The sequence below is a fragment of the Berghia stephanieae genome, chromosome 2 (assembly GCF_034508935.2).
Source record: "Berghia stephanieae isolate SIO BIC M18660-M18661 chromosome 2, UCSD_Bste_1.3, whole genome shotgun sequence".
Taxonomy (NCBI): Eukaryota; Metazoa; Mollusca; class Gastropoda; order Nudibranchia; family Aeolidiidae; genus Berghia; species Berghia stephanieae.
In genome coordinates, this window is record NC_088361.1 from 49,885,131 (window position 1) to 49,905,860 (window position 20,730).

The 20,730-nt window shown below is 36.1% G+C and overlaps 1 protein-coding gene and 2 non-coding genes across 3 annotated transcripts in view; all 3 read left to right on the plus strand.

The window, feature by feature from the left end:
- The window catches only part of LOC144965090 (tRNA (34-2'-O)-methyltransferase regulator WDR6-like), a 32,353-nt gene extending 16,709 nt beyond the window's left edge, over positions 1–15,644 (plus strand). Inside the window, exons 13-24 of the mRNA XM_078900012.1 lie at positions 221–466; positions 1,035–1,184; positions 4,351–4,425; positions 5,881–6,060; positions 6,446–6,506; positions 7,426–7,494; positions 8,792–9,401; positions 10,162–10,622; positions 10,986–11,117; positions 11,818–11,912; positions 15,055–15,122; positions 15,452–15,644. Of these exons, the coding sequence (XP_078756138.1) occupies positions 221–466; positions 1,035–1,184; positions 4,351–4,425; positions 5,881–6,060; positions 6,446–6,506; positions 7,426–7,494; positions 8,792–9,401; positions 10,162–10,622; positions 10,986–11,117; positions 11,818–11,912; positions 15,055–15,122; positions 15,452–15,551 (2,247 nt within the window). The 3' untranslated portion in view covers positions 15,552–15,644. The remainder of the gene's footprint in view (positions 1–220; positions 467–1,034; positions 1,185–4,350; positions 4,426–5,880; positions 6,061–6,445; positions 6,507–7,425; positions 7,495–8,791; positions 9,402–10,161; positions 10,623–10,985; positions 11,118–11,817; positions 11,913–15,054; positions 15,123–15,451) is intronic.
- Trnat-ggu (transfer RNA threonine (anticodon GGU)) lies at positions 7,805–7,876 on the plus strand. Its single transcript has one exon. It is a non-coding gene; the product is annotated as a tRNA-Thr (tRNA).
- Positions 8,152–8,223, plus strand: Trnat-ggu (transfer RNA threonine (anticodon GGU)). The gene has a single exon. It is a non-coding gene; the product is annotated as a tRNA-Thr (tRNA).
- Positions 15,645–20,730: the final 5,086 nt, after the last annotated feature.

Below are 20,730 nucleotides of genomic sequence, written 5' to 3' on the forward strand. Positions count from 1 at the left end.
AGGTCTGTATGGACAAAAGTTATAGAATAAAATTTTCACATTGATTTTGTCCACAGAATCGAGTTGAAGAGATGCTGCATAGAAGAAGTGAATTGGAGATATAATAAATATGTGAAATTCCACTCATTTAATATGGCTGTTATTCTTTCTCAACTTCTTTTTTTTTTCTGTGATGAAGTGAAAACGAAAGATGTTATGTCTGTATATTATTTTTCCACAGCATATATTACAAACCAAAGAGGAAATCGATGCAAGTGATTCCCCTGGGCTGATAATAGAAGTCAAATCCAGTCTATTTCTTCCCTTGGCCAAACACCGATGGGTATCTGCAGCCTGTTTTGTTGAAAGTCGGTCTGACTCAGCCATAATGTTGGCAATGAAGCTATTGGCTTGTGGAGACAAAGATGGAACTATATATTTATATCATTTGTATGAAGACCTAGGAACTACTAGTGATTTTATACAGGTAAAAATATTGTAGCGTACATTGAATTCAATAGAATATATTTAAAATAATAATAAAAATGGATCGTAAAAAACAAGTTATTGAATAAAAAATGCTTTTTAAGAAGAACAAATTCATGCAGAGTGAAGTAATAAAACTTTAAATTGGAAAATGATGAATATAAACTCCAAGAAAGGTTATTGACAGATTAAGATGGATAAACAGAAAATTCGTACTGCTTTTTTTCTGTTCTTTTTTATAATAACTGTTTAATTGTTTTTCATTACTGTGCTGTCGTTTTAATAAAGAACACAGTATGTGCTATTTGGTTAATATTGCATATACTGTGTTTTTAAAATCAACGGCAGTGTGTATGTTGCATCAAACCTTGAGGAAAAAAAAATTAGTCAATCACCTACCCCCATTATATTATAATGGAATGCCTTTGTAGTGGATAAAACACGATTTATGATTAAAATAGATTTTGTTTGAAAACAACAGTCATGATTTACCGGCCGATCAATGCTCGCCAAAAACAAGTTCCACTATCTCTTGTCAAAGACTAATAATCTCTTCTTGAATTTTTCAGCCAATCCAGACATTTCACAGGATTCATGGCAAGAATGGAGTGACCCATGTCTCCTTTCATGATGGAGTGTTGTACTCTGTAGGCCGTGACGGGTGCTGCAGGCATTGGGGTGTGGAGGAAAAACAACTTATTCTTCGTCATGGCAGCAAGGTGATTTGGGGATTAAGAGATAAAATGTGCGGCTATGTGGTCTAGTGGTATGACACTCGCTTTCGGGTTGGAAGGTCCTGTGTTCGAGCCTCGCTCAGTGCATAGTTGAGTACTTGGAGAAGGCTCTTTACTCACATTCTCTCACAGTGTTGTCTCTGTCCGAAAAAATTGTAACATCACCTGACAGGCGTCATTTCCCGTCCTAAATCTTAAATGTTGCTGTTGGCCAGGGACCCCTTGTAAAGCGCTTATAGCACATTTATTGGATATTGCGCTATATATAAGCTCTTTTTTTTTTTCTAAAAATATTCTTGTGAGGATAAAGAAATCAAACTAAAAAAATCTGGGGACTTCAAGGCTGACTGGGTGGGGTCGTTTGGCCTCCCATGATGGGCAGGAGGGCACTTGCTGTATCTTCTATTCCACTCACGGCGTCTAAACTGCACTATAAATCTGACCGTTTAGTTTCCCGCTGTTCTGTCGCCGACGTAACCTCACTCGACAGGTAACCGGGGTCAACAGCGGTCAGCCGATATCAATTCCCAGAACGTAGATTTGACGTGCATTGGGTGATACCAATGGATGATTTCCGTACCAATTAACCTCACGATCTTCGTGACGATGCAATTCCACCCAAAATGCAAAGAATTCTCGCAGACCTCCTCTTTCCATCGGTCCAATTTTTATGTCAATATCTCCAGTACTTATTCCACAAGCCGTGATTCAAATTCACCTATTTTTCTATAGCATTTAAATAAAATTACTTGTAATTACCTCAGGATTCTAAAAAAACGTTGCTATAAACTTCAAATTTTTTTTGGTGTGATTCACAAGGCACAAGTTTTACTACGAAATGAGGTAAGTTTCATTTACTCTTCAGTTTTCATTATTTTGTAATGATTATTTTTCCGCGGTAGGTCAGGTAATAATGATATTACCTCTTTAGCCTTGTTCTTGAAACGTAATATTTCGCTGCGGTTTTATTGTTAAATATATATATATATTTTTTTTTTTTTTTCAATGATAAGTTAATTTGATTTTTAAATTGCATTATTTGAATTATCTTGCTAATGTTTAATTTTAAATGACATTGTGTGTTGGGCCTCAACTTAGCTCAACAGCTTGTTAGAATTTTCCTGCCCCCCCCCCCCCCCCTTTCTTTCACCAAATTGGGTGAAGTATTTGGTTTTTCTTTTTCCAAATTTTATGTACGCTGTTATGTATGCATGGATATGAGAGTAATACAGAGTGTTTTAAAACTCATTTTATTCATTAATTCACTATATCATTGCTTACATCGCTCAGTCAATTTTGAATTTTCTCTTACAGCATGGACCACACAATTGCAAGTCACAACCAAGCAGTGAATTCATTATGTAGGACATGTGGTATGATTTGTTTAACACAGAAATAGAAACGTGCCTGCAAGAAACCATTTAAATATTCAAATTATTCTAATGACATTATTTTAGTCTATGGGACTGACACGGCATTGGACAAGCAAGGAGCACACTCATAATTTATGTGTAAAAAGTACACATTATAAAGCACATTGAACACACGACTCATTAGCTTCTTTGTATTTTCTCATTGCCAAGACGCTAATAATAAATAAATCAACCTTGAAACGGGTTGCACTTGCATGTTTGATATCGACAGAGTAGAATATAACAACAAACTCCAAAACGCAGGAGAGACTTTCAAATCTCATGCACGAGCCACTGACCCTCAGGGATGGTCCTATTGCCTCTGAATTGGACAGAATACCGCATTACACAACAGGCGTACCACAGCAGATCATTCATTGGCAACCACTGCCACAAATACTTACAAGAAAAAGTCTACACTTACAATTATCCAACAAACAAAGAACTGCACCCACGACCCACTCATCATTGACGACGCATGCAGTATTGGATTAATTTTCGACAATATAAACAAGGCCTATAGTCATGTGCACAACTTTATTTCACACACAAAAGCAATCAAAGTAGACACAATCCAATATATTCAAAGTGCAATAAAACATTACACGGATACATACAGAAAATATTTTCCAAACAAAATAATCCCAAAACAACACCTCCTTGAGTACCACTGCATACCACACATCACCAATATAAGTTTAGACTTAGACTTCTTGGAGAACAAGGCACAGAGACCTGTCACCAAACAACAGCAAAATTGGAAAAAAAGAGCATCCGGCATTATCAATGATATGAATAAAATGCGATTTGTCATCAACGCAATGACGAGTTTGAATGCTCGTAGCGGATATATTTTTGTTGAGGAAAAATACGTTTTTTGTGAGGAGAAGTATTTACATCTTGTCTTTATAATACATAAAATTCAGACAAATCCATAGCAACGTTTTTTTTTCTCTCATTTTTGAAATGTTGCACCCGCTATATTTTTTGTGTTATTTGTTACCGTCCATTGATAACTTATATTGAGAAATCTAGTAATACTATGAAAAAATAAAAAACACACAGTAAAAGTAGAAAATATAAACTTTTATACCAAGTAGTGATATTTCAACTCATTCAATATGGGTGTCTAACAGACAATAAAACAAAACATTGTTAAATTGAGTGAAACGGCAATCCCCGTTAGGTAAATTCCTCTCGGTGATTGACCGCTCACCGTGACCGGGTCAGCAGGTGTCAGGAACGGGATACCGTCTCAACTAAACTGTTGTCGTTGTGTACGCTGTGCACTATATATCTGCTTTCTTAGTTGGTTTCTGTCTTTGTCTTGGAATGGGATGACTTCCTTTTGTCCTGCCTTTACTGGAGTCCTTGGCTGAGAGGGAAACAGTCAAATGTATAGTGTTAGTTTTGAGAGCTGACATATTTTATATATTTTTTTTCTTTGTAAATAATCTCTCTGGTATGTACTTATCATTATATTTTTGTTTTGAGCATATCTTAACATTTGAATTTAATCCTGAGTGGGTTCCTGTGCTGGTGTCTGGATGAGACTTTTAGGTTATCTCAAACCAAGTACACTGATGGCATGCTCTTGGAATCTACATCTGTCCCCTGGTTTTGCACTATCCCATTTTCCTCCTTTTTACTGGTGCTGATATGACCAAAATGTGTTGCAAATGCTGTAAAACCCTTTAAAAAAATTAAAAGCTGACAGATATATCTATCTTTGTTTACAGGTTGTCAAGGGTTTTGAGTGGATTGACAGACTGGATGTGTCCAATGGAGATCTTATGTTTTACGGATTTTTCTCTGTAAGTGTTAAGAAAATATTCGAAACAATTTCAACATTAGATAGTTGATTTGATGAAGCTACTTATAAACAGAGATGTCAGAACTTAGATGTTACCATTGTACAAAATTTTCTTCTTTAATACAGTCCAGCTTGTTATGGTGGGCATTTTTAAATATATAAATTGAGCTTTTATCTTCCGCAATATCCACTTAATGTGCTCAAAGCGCTTTACAAGGGGTCCCAGGCCAACAGCAACATTTAACATTTAGGATGGGACATGACGCCTGTTAGGCGATGTTACAATTTTTTTGGACAGAGACAATGCTGTAAACGGCCAGGTACTCATTTTACATCTGAGTACGATGTAGAATGTGAGTAAAGAGCCTTCTCCAAGGACTCAACTATGCGCCGAATGAGGCTTGAACCCAGGACCTTCCGATCCGAAAGCGAGTGTCATACCACAAGACCACATAGCCGCATATATGTGGGCGTCCTTGAGATAACCAGTTGCATAGTGAAAAGCTTTGAACGGAGATATTGACAATTTTAGTCAAGAAGTCAATTTTTATGGAAAATGAGTTCTCATCAAGAGTCATTAAATCAAACATTTTTAAAAATATTGATGAAATATTTTAATTGAATTCTACTCCTAAATATTTTGTTTTAATTTTTTATTGAAGGTAATTATTATACTTAATATCACTTCTTGTCAACTTTGGAAGCGATTTTCTCTAAATTAGGCCCATGCATATGACCATAACTTCATGAAAAATCACCAGATTTGCTTCAAATAAAGATTAAAATGCTCAGGAGATATTAGGCTTTGAATAAATGCAAAACAAAACGCAAAACAAAAATTTTCACCATGTGACTGATTGTGTCAGGGACGCACACATATATATATATCCTCCATGGTCTATCAGTTCTACTGACATGTCTCATTGTACTCTCTATCATGACATTTTACAAGGCTTGAATTCAAAAGCATCTATTCTTACAGTGATCTAGTTATTTAAGTGCTTTCATTCTTTCATAAGACCCAGGGAACCGGAACTCATGCCAGTATCTATTACATTGAATGGGCAACAGCAATTGCTTGTTTCCCTTTGTACAGGATACTAGTCTTTTATCACAAAGTACTTTCTACCAGATCTAACTGACCCAACTACCCATTCACTGCTGGACGACAGCAACACGTAACATGTAGAATGAGACATGACGCCTGTTAGGCGTTATTACAAATGTTTTTTCAACAGAGACAATGCTGATGATAGCCAGGTACTCATTTACACCTGAGTACGGTGAGAGAATGTGAGTAAAAAGCCTTTTCCAAGGACTCAACTATGCACCAAGCGAGGCTCGAACCCAGGACCTTCCGATCCGAAAGCGAGTGTCTTACCACTAGACCACATAGCCGCACAAGAGATCATAACAGATTTTCCGAATTGAACTATAACCTTCCGTTTTTCCCCAGACCCAGTTTGTGATTTGGAGCCAGCGTTACAACCAGAAAATGTTTTATGTGGAATGTGGTGGCGGCCATCGTTCTTGGGGCTGTTGCCATGACAACGGGGTCTTCAGGTTTGCCTACTTGAAGGGAGGATTGTTGAGTGTGGTGGACAGTGCTCAATGCTCCAAGCATGAGATTCTCAAGGTAAGAAGATTTCTTGAAAACTTTTCTCACTATTGAATAACACTTATTTTGTCTTTTAGTTCAACGAAAGTGAAATGGCCAAGTAGGCTGTTGCCTTATATATAACATGAGTGACCTAGGTTTAAACCCCATATTGCACTTGAAATTCGTGTGTTATTTATTTTTATTTTTTGTTTTTCCCTTAGCAAAGTTTCAATGTTATTATCTGCCTTAGGAAATAGCATTTTCTGTTGACATTGTGCATTTGTAGAATTGATTATTATTATTTATTCAAGGTATACTCAGAGATAGGACAGTTTTATTTTTCACGCTCTTTCACGTGACACATGAAGATTTCAATTCCAATACCAAAAGTCACATTCTTGATTCTTTATCTCCAAACCAGCCTCCCCTCCATGGCAGGGAACTTCATGATGTCAAGCTGTTAGAGATAGCAAGCACACAGAGTAAGTTTTCAAGTGGTTAGATAAGATGACTTGATCACAATTTACATTGTGCAATAATCTCTAAATGTGCTCAAAGCACTTTACAAGGGGTCCCAAGCCAACAGCAATGCTTAACATTTAGAATGGGACCCATCACCTATTAGATGATATTACCATTCTTTAAAAAACAGAGACAACGCAGTTGATGGCCAGGTACTCATTTTACACCTGAGTATGGTCAGAGAATGATTAAAGAGCCTTTACCAAGGACTCAACTTTCCACCATTTAGAGCCAAACCCAGGACTTACTGGTCCGAAATTGAGTGTCATACCACGGGACCACAAAGCCACACAATTAAAGTTAATATAATATTCACTTTATTTATCCATTTATGGAAATTTACACAGGTCAGTGCCCTTACCATTTATGACACCGAATTCCAAGCAGTTCAAATTCCAAGCAGTTCATTAAATATGTTAAAATAAAATTAAAAAGGAAAAACAGTCAAAAATATTGTCACATTAAATGATTGTTTTTGTACATATTTGGAAACCAACGGTACCTTGAGTTATGTAGTAAGAAAATGGATGATTATATCTGTTATAGGCCTACTTAAATTTAAAAAATTCTACACTTCCTTTTATGCAAGAATTTTTTTGTCAGTTTATTGTACAGAGGCGTTTCTATATTTTTAAAAATAGATTGACTCTCTATTTGTGATTTTTATGATTTTATAGTGACTCATAGAACTATAAAAAATGAACAGATGCAATAGTAAAAGGATTTACAGAATAACCCGTAGATGTGTAGATGCTGATTACTATTCAACATTTACTGCTTACAGGTTTTGTATATCACTCCTTTTCAGTGTTTGTAATCGAAACACTATTTGGAGTTATAAAATATATTACAATCTTCTCAGTTTGTATCTCATTACAGATTATAAGCCATGTTTCTTGACGTTCACTGCCAGTGAGGACACCACAGTCAATGTTGGGTCATTCCATTGTATCCTTTAAAATTGATTCAAACTAGACTTTAACAGATAGTGTGCGCTTGGCTAAGAAGCTCACAAAATTGCCATCCGGAAGTATAACGGACCAACACACATATCTATGTGTAACCTTAAATGTTTATAGACTGTTTAATACAGTTTAGTGAGAATTACTCTTAGCACGGATGGCAAAAAACAATAACAAAGACTCGAGTGACGTCAACTTCATTCAATCTATAGACAAAAAGATTTTAAAGAAATAATAATAATTGTCAACCATTTACAAAGCAATTACTTTTTATCAAAGTATGATACAGCATTAGGGCCTCTGTGGTGTAATGGTAGCACATCTGACTGGTAATCAAAAGGTCTGAGGTTCGATCCCCAGTTGAGGTCGACTGATTTTTGGGATGTTTTTTTTCCCTTGTATTTTTCTTTCTTGCTTTGTCTGGCACCTTTCATACACACTTGTTCAGTTCTTTATCTTACACCAGTGCCTGACCCTTAATTTCTTTGATATTTTCAAAATAATAAAATGGAGCAACTCAAATGTCTTCATCCTCGTTCTCTTGTGTTCAATATATGTGTTGTTTGTTGCAAGCAAGTGTTCACAGCTTAAAATGTGTACCCTTGTGAAGAATATGGTATTAAAATTGTCCCAACTATTGGGAGCCTCTGTGGTGTAATGGTAGCACATCTGACCGGTAATCAGAAGGTCTGAGGTTCGATCCTCAGTTGAGGTCGACTTATTTTTTTGGGATGTTTTTTTTTCTTGTATTTTTCTTGCTTTGTCTGGCACCTTTCATTCACACTTGTTCAGTTCTTTGGCATTACAGAGTCTTGGCGCCTCAACTGGAAGGCACAAGGTCCATTGCGTTGTGTGGGTTGAGTAAGTCATTTCAGCCCAGCTCATCGGTTCCAGTCTTTATGGCAACCCAGAGTGATTCTTATAATTCAGAGAGAAAAAATTCCTCAGAAGGGAAAAAAAAGAAAATTACAACAAAATTATGCCTAGAATATTTCTGGGATTTTTGTTTACTTTACTTTTCTTTCTTCTTGTTTTCTCTTTTTTTTCTTTTAAATCAACCAAATCAAGGAATATAGACCTAAATATGTTGATTCTTGTTTTAACAACTACAAAAGACATCTAACTTCTACGTCATGGCACAAGACTGAAGGGCTAGAGCTCAAGTAGTCGCTGGTTTGGATAAGTAAGTAAGTAAGTGATTCTTGTTTTATCTTCATTTAAAGATATAGCTTGAGTCAGTATAGTGTGAAAAAGTTGTCTTTTACCTCCTTGACTTGATACAGACATCAACGGTTTTACGCAGTGGAAACCTTTGGCCACTTTGAAAGGTCATTTATCCAGTGTCCGATGTTTAGTCTTGTGTAAATCAGGAAAATATCGCTCAGTTCAAGGCTCGGACAACGTTTTTAATGATGTACCCAACTCCCAGAGTGACTTAATTCTTTTCACTGGTGGCGGTAGAGCAGAAATTCGAGTTTGGAAAGTGCAAGTGAAAGATAGCTCTGTGAATGATGTAATGTGTAGTAAAACCGAAGAAAATAAAAGGACTAACATTGCATGTGAGGAAGAAAGGGATTTTAAAATGAGAAAAGAATGTTTTGAAACAGGAGAATCAGGAAATGATGGCAAGAAAGGGATAGATTCTGTCGCCACCACCCATCAAGAATGGTCCACACACTATCTCGGGGAATCCAGACACAAGCGGCCATTTTCTAAATGGAAAACAAGAAAGTTACATTTGGATCCTGAAACGAGAGTGATGTCCCTTGATGCTACTTCTCTCTGTGATATTGGAGTTGTTGCAGATTTCTGTGACGCAATGCAAGATAAAAATAGTTTTGATATAGAGCATCTTCACATTGTATCGGCTGCTGGCTCTGATGGACTATTGAGGTACAGTAGCTTAGTGCGGCTATGTGGTCTAGTAGTATGACACTCGCTTTTGGACCGGAAGGTCCTGGGTTTGAGCCTCGCTTGGTGCATAGTTGAGTCCTTGGAAAAGACTCTTTACTTACATTCTCTCACCGTACTCAGGCATTGTTTCTGTCCGAAAAATTGTAATATCGCCTAACAGGCATCATGTCCCATCCTAAATGTTAAGTGTTGCTGTTGGTCAGGGACCCCTTGGAAAGCGCTTTGAGCATGTTTAGTGGATATTGCCCTATATAAAAGCTCAATTATTTAAAAAAACAAACAAAATCATTGTGACGATGATATACGAGTACTTATTAGGCTTTATGAAATTTGATTGGTCTGGTTTAATTATTAAACATGTTTATTGTGATTCAGTATAACTGGTCAAAATATGTTAAGGAGATTTGCAAGTAAAAATGTTATCTAAATCTTTTATAATGCACTGTATTTAGAAATTTCCCCAGACGTTCATTTTGAAATTAAAAGAGAGACTCATAGAGATAAAGATAATAATAAGAAAAAGACATTCAATATATACTTTACCATTTCTACTACCACTTCCATTTCCCTTCCCCGGTCAATTTAGATAAAGATATTATTTAGGCTCTCAGAAACCCTATTCTTACATTAAATTTTTTTCATCATCAAACACTTTTAAAACTGACGTTATTGGTTTTTGTTTTTTTTTTAATGACAGGCCGTTAACGTAGAATTTCCCTTTCTTGTTGTCCTCCCACAGAATCTTCTTTTACAACGACCATACAAGAAAGTTAACTCCTATCGCCCAATCGACATTCCACCAAGGTTGTGTCTTGAAAGTTCTCCATTTCCATTTCAAATCCAAAGATAACAATTTATTTTTTGCCTTATCAACGTCAACAAATGGTAAAATTGCAATCTGGTTGCTGGACAGAGTTCTTAGACAATCTGTAGCTGTTAAAGGTGAGATCAGAATATCGCAGAAATGTAATACAGATGAACAATATACAGAAACCAAAATGCCACCAGAACAGGAAGTGTCCTTGCCAGTGAGTCATTCAAAGGTGGCAGAAGGATGTGAGAGTCATGGAGCGTTTTCTATGGACAGAGATACTGCTGACAAAGAAGATGATGCTGATGAAACAGACGATTTTCATCCTGTTTGCTCCTTGCCCGCACATCAATCAGGCATTAACGGTCTCCATGCCTTTCAAGTGGATGGTGAGTTGTTAATTTTTTTTAAATCTTTATTTTTGTTGGTGTAAACGCAATTTCTATGGTGATAAATAGCACATAGGATGACTTGAATTATCTTATTTTTGTAGTTATATGATAGTATTAATCTCAAATATGATCTTCTCCCATCTCTCTCTCTCTCTCTCTCTCTCTCTCTCTCTCTCTCTCCCCCCCCCCCCCCCCCCTCCCTCCTTGTCTCTCTTTTATTATTGATATTGTTATTATTTAAAAGGTTACTTTGGTTTACATCCCCATCCCGTATGCTAGAGATTGTTTTACTGTAGTGTAACTAGGTAGATGAGTGTCAGATCACTCTATGTCAATTATGAACGATTTTTGTTTCTGCAGACAGCACTTTTCTACTTGCATCTGGTGGCGATGACAATGCCTTGACGGTACAGGTGATAAAGGTCAAAGGTCAGGAGGTCAAAGTGAAATGTCACAATACAAACGAATATGCACACAGTGCTCAAATTACTGGTAAGCTAAGATGAGTAATGATTTGAAGCCTTAATCTCGGTTTAAAAGTTTTGCATTTTCTTTGTAAAGTATGTTTCATGGATAACAAAACAAAACCAAAATGAAACCAAAATGTTAAATTTTGATTGCAAAAATTCCAAAACAAAATGGAAATCCAGAATGATTTATTATTTTATTTCTTCAAACGTCATTTTTATCTGTGCTTTCTTTCTCTTCAAAGTCATCATTTCCATGAATTATCATCATCGTTATGTATCATTATAGTGGGGACCTGACCATTAGAATATTCTGGGTTTTTAGTTATTTATTTTTACAGTCAAAATGAACATTTCTATTTTTTTGAATTAGTTTTTTAAAACTTTTAATTTTAATATGATAACAAAATGAGTTGTTTTACTTCGTCAAAATGGGTATACATTGAAAATTTGTGAAATCGGATGTATTGAATATATACATATATATATGTTCTTCATCATGACCAAGACTGTCATTATTTGACATAGATATAATATACCACTGTATAATTGAATAACAATGCGAAATTGAATGTAAGCTTCAATATAATATACGAAAACAGATCTGTTTTCGTATATTAAATTGAAGCTTACATTCAATTGTAATTAATTACTTCGAGCTTCGAACAGCAACATTTACATTACACTGTATTTATGACATAATTCTTTGTTGTTTTCAACACCAGGATTACGTGTCGTGTCTGAAAAGCTTCTAGTCAGTGTCTCCATTGATCAACGGATTTGTGTGTGGGGTCTGGATATATCAGATGACAAAATACAGGTGGGAATTCAAGTTTTATGCAGTCATGACACTCTAAAAAACACATTTTTAAATGCTCTTTATTAATTTCACTCTTTATTCTTTGTGTTTAATTAATTACTCGCCATTTTGTTCCTTGTCCTTGGATCTTTCTTGCCATTCTCGTTATCATACTCTAACCTTTTTATACTCTTCATGTGTGTTAAAGGTTAAAGGTTGATGTAAATCTAATTCAATTTGCACTGTTTGGTTGCATTCTTTATATTCCCTTAGACAAAGCAAATATAGAGCCTGAAGCTTTAAACATTTTCAGTACAACTTGTGGTAAGAAGAATAAATTTATCCTCATTTTTAAATCAGTTGTCCTTTTTTTTTTTTTTACACATGTATTCTTCACTATTGTAAAAAAGGTCATGCTTTAACAATGTTAAAAAAAGATTTTAAAAAAATATATATATAAACTTTTTTTTTCTCTTCATTATGCCCCTGTTATAGTGGAGCATCATTTATATATTTTTTTTACACATGTATTCTTCACTATTGTGAAAAAGGTCATGCTTTAACGATGTTTAAACAAAAAAACAAAAACAAAAAAACAAACTATATATATATTGTCAATATATTATCTTCTTCTCAAACGTCTTGAAATTACTTATGGCGTGTCTGGTGCAGCGCTTGATTGGTTTAGGTCATATTTGTTTAATCGTAAACAGATTATTACGGTGGATGAATATAGATCGGAGGAAATCTTTCTTGATTGTGGGGTTCCCCAGGGTTCAGTACTTGGACCCGTTCTTTTTGTTTTGTACGTTGGCCCTCTGTCTAAAATCATCAGAAGTTTTGGTCTGTCTTACCATCAATACGCTGATGATACGCAATTGTACTGCGTTTCCAATACGAGAAATTTACAAGAAGTATCAGCAAATAGTAAAAATTGTATCCAAAGTGTTAAGAAATGGATGAATGAGAACAGACTGAAACTGAATGATGATAAGACGGAGGTGCTGTATGTGGGGAACAGGAAGTGGAAAAGTGAAACAGATTTGAAGTTGGGGGATGCCTCTATTCAAATTGTTGACAAAGTGAAAAACCTTGGCACATTCTTAGACTCTGGACTGTCGATGGAGCATCAGGTTAATAATTTGGTTAGATCTCTCTTTTTCCAACTAAAAAAGATTGCTTCCATTAGACGGTTCATATCTGAGGATGTGACCAAGCACCTGGTTGTGTCCCTCGTACTATCGAAATTGGATTATTGTAATGCTCTGTTGTTTGGCGTTTCGCAATACAATCTGAAACGTCTTCAGATTGTCCAAAACAGCGCTGCCAGACTAGTATTCATGAAGCGTAGGTGCGACTCTGCCGGACCTCTACTTCATGACCTGCATTGGCTGCCTGTTGGGAAAAGAATTAAATTCAAAGCTTGTGTTTTAGTGTATCGTTGTCTTGAAGGTACTGCCCCTTCCTACCTTTCAGAACTAATTGAAAGATATTCAAAACCCCGCCCCTTACGTTCGGCCAGTGATTCCACAAAACTAGTTGTCCCTCGAATTCGGAAAAATGCTGGAATGAGATCCTTTTCTCATTTCGGACCCTCTATTTGGAACGCCTTACCGCAGAGCATTCGTGAAAAAGAATCTTTGTCTATTTTTAAACGTTCGCTTAAAACATATTTGTTTCGATTTTAGTAGATGGTATGAGAAGCAAGATAGGTTTGGTTTGTGTTGTGTGTTGTGTTGTGTGTGTGTGTGTGTGTGTGTGCTTGTGTGTGTGAATGAGTATGTTTCAGCCAAAGTAATTTGTAATTTAAGCGCTTAGAGTCTGGTGTCTCGGAGTTATAGCGCTATATAAGTTTTCAGCATTATTATTATTATATTATTATATATATATATATATATATATATATATATATATATATATATATATATATATATATATATATATATAAACTTTTTTTTTCACTTCATTATGCCCCTGTTATAGTGGAGCATTATTTTTATTTTTATAAGGCTGAAACATAACGTCAGCCATTATTTATGTTTAGCTTTATTTCAACTCCACATTATCTTCATTTTCCTTCCCTTTTCTAGATTTAATATTTGATAGAGATTTATTTCAAAATTTTGTTTTTATGCATACAAATCGTATATTTTACATTTGTTTGATTGGACATCTGATGATGATTTTATATTGATTTTTACCTGGTAAGACATCCTGTACGAGAAAATAAAACAGAACGAGATGTAGTTAAGGGAATGAGTTAACACTGAACACTGTGGGAGGTTTGCATTTTCTTATGAATATGACCCAAAAGATAAATTTCCTGCCAATTGTGCTCCAAAAAGTCTATTTTTACGCATTTTAAAACCTTTGTATCGATCTTCCATAGTGGGCAGGGAGGTACTTGTTCTGTCTTCTATCCCCCTGTATCTGTTTTCCAATTGCTTTCTGTCTTTGTCTTTGAATGAGATTACTCAGTTTTGTCCTGACCCTGGCCGAAGTCCTTGGCTGAGAGGAAAACAGTTGAATGAAGAGTTATAGTTGGGAGATATTTTTTGCCTTGTAAATCATCTCTCTGTTTTGTAGTATTTTGCTGGGATTTTTTTCAACATATGATTTGTAAACATTTGAGTGTATTTCTCTTTGTGGGATATTGTGCTGATGTCTGGGTGAGACTTTTATGTGATCTCAAACGAAGTACACTGATAGTGTGCTCTTGGACTCTACTCTGTTCCTCATTTGAACTATTTCCAGTTTTTCTTACTTTTTTCCCAAGTCCTTTTAATTGTACATCTAGAATGTTTTTACTATCCAATTTTCTTCCTTTTTACTGGCGCTGATATGACCTTAATGTGTTGCAAGCGCCTTAAAACCTTTAACACCATAACCCTCCCCCCCCCCCCCCCCCCCCACAAAAAAAACCCCCAAAAAAACAACAAACCTTTGTATGAATGTACGCTTTACCTTTTAGATTATATAACTCAATTCCCAACAATATTTAACCTTTTGTATTCTGTTTCTCTGCATGATTTTCACCATATATATCTTAACAGTTGTTGTTGAGTAGCACTAGTAGTTTGCTTTAAAAAAAATATGTATGAATTATCTATAAGACATTGCACTGTTTATTACCAAAGCAAAGTATTTTTTCTTCCAATGACAGATGGAGCTATTGAGCTGTTCCTATATCTACCTTGCTGACGTGTCTTGTATGGACGTTTATGTGCACAGGTATAATTAAATCTTAGCTGGGTTTAACATTGTTAATTTTTAAAACCTTTATTCATGTTCCATTTAGTTTTAATTACATTCGATGTTGTGTTTAAAAAAAATAACTTAACATCTTTAACTCTATACTTATATGTATGACATAAAAACAACAGGTTTTTTTCCTTCTGAATTATAGATTATTTACATAAAAATTTGATAAAAAATTTCTTGGCTTAGTTTTTTTAAAAGAGACAGAGTGAGAATATAATTCTTTTTGCACCAATACACATTATCCACAATTTTGATTGAAATGATAAAATTATAGTACATTTGATGTGTTATTTCCCCAGAAATGCTGTCTATCTTTGCCTGGGGGGTGAAGGATTGTGTCTATACAGTTGGAAGATGGACCAAAGCAGTGAAAAAGCAATATCGCTTGAGTCTACTTGACTGCTGATGGTGGAGAAAGAGCAAGAGATTGTTCTTACTAAATAAAAAAAATATAAAACAATGACAAAGTAATAAATCTTACACTGCTTTTAACATATTGAGTTATAAAATTGTTGAACTTTAATCAATAAATTTATCGCCTCTTATATTTCTTTTTCTAGTGATACCCCTGGTGTAGCAATGTGTCGATAAATTATTTATTTCATTTGAGGTTTATGATAAACATAAAATAAAACGCCTGTTATTCGTCCTCTGAAGAAATTTATTTTTAGGGACTATCTTGAGTAAAGAAAGAGATAATCCAGTTGTCATGCTCAGTGAGCAATAGGGGTTAAGGTTCTTGTTCAAGCTGCTTACAATGGGGCTCGAACCATGGACCTTTTGTTGGAAGTACAACACGTTATCCACTTAGCCATCTTATGCTCTAATAATTTATGTTAAATATAGAAGTTTACAGTTCTTGTGAGACTTAAAGGTTATTGGGGCCTAAATTGGAGATGGTACAGGACAGTTAGGTTTAAGAGATCAGTGTTTACATCATCAGTGCCTTAAGACAAGGAAGAGAAAAGTGAACAGTTACAATTAGATCCCAGAAGCAATATGTGGGACTAGTCGGACAAAACCAAGTAATCTCATTCCAAGACAAAGCATGTTGGAAAACAGACAAAGGGGGATAGAAGACACATAAAGTGCCTCCCTGCCCACTATGGAAAAAGTGACAAATTAGGGAGCAGGTACTGGTAAAAGATAGAAATGTAAAAAGATGTGTTTGAAACAATGTCAGACAAAGCTCAAAAGAAAAATACAGTCCACTCTGGATAATCGCAACACCTTGGGATCAGCCAAAACGTTGCGATTAACCGAAGTTGAGTTTCCTGTCCACTGTTGCAACATTTTCCCTCTGAGTTTACACAGGCTTGGGACCGTCCATGACCTCATTAAAAATGTTTGTGGATTTTTGTTGTTGTTTGTTTTTTTAAATTTATATTTGGTTATTTTGGTTTTTTTTAATGGGGCTTTTTATTTTTATGGTTGTACATTCCATAGTTTTCCTTTGCGTTTGATCACACTCATTTACTTAAGAAGGTATCTAGGGTCGTCTGTTTTCTTGCTGAGGCCAGATGTTTATAAACATGTTGCTCAATAGTTTCCAATGAAGGAATCAAATCTGTTAAAGAGTCTTCTTGAATGAGGCGATGTAGATTTTTCATGAGTTATAGCTTTTCTTTATTTGACAAAGGTTCACTTTCATCGTTGGCATCATCCTCTTCAAGCTGCTGACGTTTAGCTGACTGCACAGCTTCTAAGAGCTCTTCATTTGATAGCTCTCCTGTCGTCTCCAAATCGTTATCCAAGTCGACAAATTCATTGAATTGCTCGTCTGTGAAATTTTCTGGAATTTCAATGTCATTTGTCCTCTCCTCACAAGAAGCCACTTGAGATCGATATCCTGCCTTTTTGAAGCAGTTTGAGATTGTTGTTTGTTTCACATTTGCCCATGCCTGTCTGGGAAGATAAATTGCATCGAGCAATGAAAATGTTCTTGCAAATGTCAGGGCATCTGCTGCACTATCAGCATCCAAGTGAGCTAAAATCTCGGCATTGAAACGGCTTCGGTAGTGATCCTTCCAGTTTTTAATCACACTTTGGTCTATAGGCTGAATTAAACTTGTTGTGTTCGGTGGTAGAAACTTGATCACAATGTTTTTCAGAGAGATGTCTTTAGGATGAGCACTGCAGTTATCAAGAAGCAAAACAATTTTACGACTGCCTAATTGTCTGTCCCATTTTTCCAACCATTTTGTAAAAACTGTGGAAGTCATCCAAGCATTTGATTAATGTTCATAGCTTACTGGTAGTCTCGTTGGATCTCTTGGAAAGCATCTTGGTTGTCGACGTTTGCCAATAACAAAAAGGGGTAGCTTGTCATTTCCACTCATGTTGGCACATAAGAGGACAATTATCCTTTCTCTTGCTTTCTTTCCTCCACTCAGTTCAGTATTCTTGAATCAATGGCCACGTTCAGGGAACCCACAAAAATAAAGACCAGTTTCTTCAGCATTATAGATGTCTTCGCCGTATTCCTGAATCAAGTTTTGAATGTAGAGTTCACTCCACTGTGAGGTGCTCACACTGTCCACATCTCTTTTTTCGCCATGCTCTCTCTTAAACACAACACCATGGTGCTCTCTCCATCTTGACAGCCACCCATCACTTGGATTAATTTCCTTTCCAGCAGTTCCAGCAAGTGATGACGCCTTTTGTTTTATCAAATCACCCAATAGCCTGGCACCTTGTTCAAGTTTATTGCCCATCCACATAACTAGGGCATTCTCAATGTTACTGAGTTGACCATCTCGTTGTCTTTTGCGATTTAGATTTGATGATGTGCTGGCACTCTTTTCAATGCTGTCACTGTTTTTCAACAGTCTTGAAATCTGACTTTTGGAGATTCCGTGTTTTTTGGCAAGTTCTGTATGAGTTGGTTTAAGAGATGACTTGAATTCACTGATGATCTGAATTTTTTTTTGCAATGTGATATCATTCCTCTTGTTAGGGGAAGCCATGGTTTCTGTCTTCAGGTTTTTTTTTCTCCAAGCTGCGGTATCTTTGGACAAAATGCTGGGATACTGTTTTCACCGTCACTTGTTGGGAGTTTTTAAAGCAATTTTGATTTGACCACTATAAGTTTCATACCGTATATGGTAAACTCAAACAAGGTTGATAAGCATTGTTCTTTTGTCCACCACAGATTGAGCAATTTGATTGAAACAATGTGGCAGCCCTGTATAGATTTTGAAAAGCAAAAGCAGCGTTGGTGCAAGCTGACATTTTATTCAGATAGGATTAACTTTCACTCTTTTGTTCTCAACATTTTGAAGAGTCAAATAGACTAGCTGTGATAAGACGCACCAAGATCACACTCACACCAAACGCATTGGTCACAATGCACAGTTGTCAATCCCAAAACAAAGGATATCGCTCAGTCATTGTCTACCTGTTGTCTAGACCATACCCAGCCAACTCGCCTGTTATCTAATGGTCACGGATGACCTCACAAACCCATGCTGCAAAGCTCCGCCCTCTTTTATCAAATAGAGTGGTGACATTGTTCATTGTCTGACACCCAGCTCCCTCGCCTCCTTTCTCATGGTCAGTCACAGGTGACTGCACAAACCCATATTGTAAAGCCCCGCCCTCTTTTGTTTTGTCTGTAATAGGTTGGTGACACACTACTGTAGCATTAAACCCCGCCCACTCTCGATTTTTCAACCCATGATGAAAGTTAATCACGTCAAAAATTTGTTGCGCTTAATCGAAGTTTGTTGCGATTAACCATTGACTTTTATATAGAATTAATTTCATTTCTTGGGAAATGTTATGATTAACTGAGTTGCGATTATCCGGAGTGGACTGTACAATAAAAACAACCATTCCAAAATATCGGCATGCCTCCAGTGAGGATCAAACCTGATCTCCAGTTGAGGCAGGATGATTTTGTGGGATAGTTTTTTTCTTGTATTTTTCACATTTCTTTACCCAAAGTGGGGTTCTTTGTTAGACCACCACTATTTAATTATTTATTTATTTTTGTTTGTTTTGTTTTTAAGGGTTTTACGGCGCTTGCAACACATTTAGGTTATATCAGCGCCAGTAAAAAGGAAGAAAATGGGACAGGAAGAAGTTCTAGAATTACAATTAAAGCATCCAAGAAAAAATAAGACAAAGGGGAACTGGGAACAAATAGGGATCAGATGATGTAGATTCCAAGAGCATACCATCAATGTTCTTAGTTTGAGATCACCAATAAGTCTCATCCGGACACAAGCACGGCCCCCACTAAGAGGAATACACTCAAATGCTTACATTATAAATTAGAACAAATATAATACTACATAACAGAGAGATGATTTACAAGGAAAAAAATATCATCTCCCAAAACAATAAATATGCATTCGACTGTTTCCCTCCCAGCCAGGACCCCGACCAGGGCCAGGACAAAACCAAGCAATCTCATTCCAAGAGAAAGACAGAATGCAAGTTGGAAAACAGATATAGGGGGATAGAAGACACAATAAGTACCTCCCTGCCCACTATGGGAGGTAGGAACCCCACCCAGTAGGTTATATCAGCGCCAATAAAAAAAGGAAGAAAATGGGATAGTAAAAAGTTCTGGAATTACAATTAAAGCACCCAAGAAAAAGTAAGACAAAAGGGGAACTAGGAACAAATAGGGATCAGATATAGAATCCAAGAGCATACCACCAATGTACTTAGTTTGAGATCACCTATAAGTCTCATCCGGACACAAGCACAAAATCCAACAAAGAGGAATACACTCAAATGCTTATGTTTTTGTTTGTTTTGTTTGTTTTTAAGGGTTTTACGGCGCTTGCAACACATTTAGGTCATATCAGCGCCAGTAAAAAGGAAGAAAATGGGATAGTAAAAAGTTCTAGAATTACAATTAAAGCACCCAAGAGAAAGGAAGACAAAGGGGAACTGGGAACAAATAGGGATCAGATGCAGATTCCAAGAGCAAACCATCAATGTACTTAGTTTGAGATCACCTATAAGTCTCATCCGGACACGAGCACAAAATTCAACAAAGAGGAACACACTCAAATGCTTACATTATACATTAAAAATAACAAACATAATAATATATAACAGAGAGATGATTTACAAGAAAAAAAAATATCTCCCAAAACATTAACTATGCATTTGACTGTTTCCCTCCCAGCCAGGGCCAGGACAAAACCAAGTAATCTCTTTCCAAGACAAAGACAGAAAGCAAGTTGGAAAACAGATATAGGGGATAGAAGACACAGCAAGTACCTCCCTGCCCACTATGTTTTTGTTTGTTTTAAAGGGTTTTATGGCGCTTGCAACACATTTAGGTTATATCAGCGCCAGTAAAAAGGAAGAAAATGGGATAGTAAAAAGTTCTAGAATTACAATTAAAGCACAAAAGAAAAGGTGAGACAAAGGGGAATTGGTTCAAATAGGGAACAGATGTAGATTCCAAGAGCACACCATCAAAGTACTGAGTTTGAGATCACCTAAAAGTCTCATCCAGACACAAGCACAGGTCCGAACTAAGAGGAATACACTCAAATGTTTACCATTCATATAATATAACATGTAAACTAAATATACAATGCATAACAGAGAGATG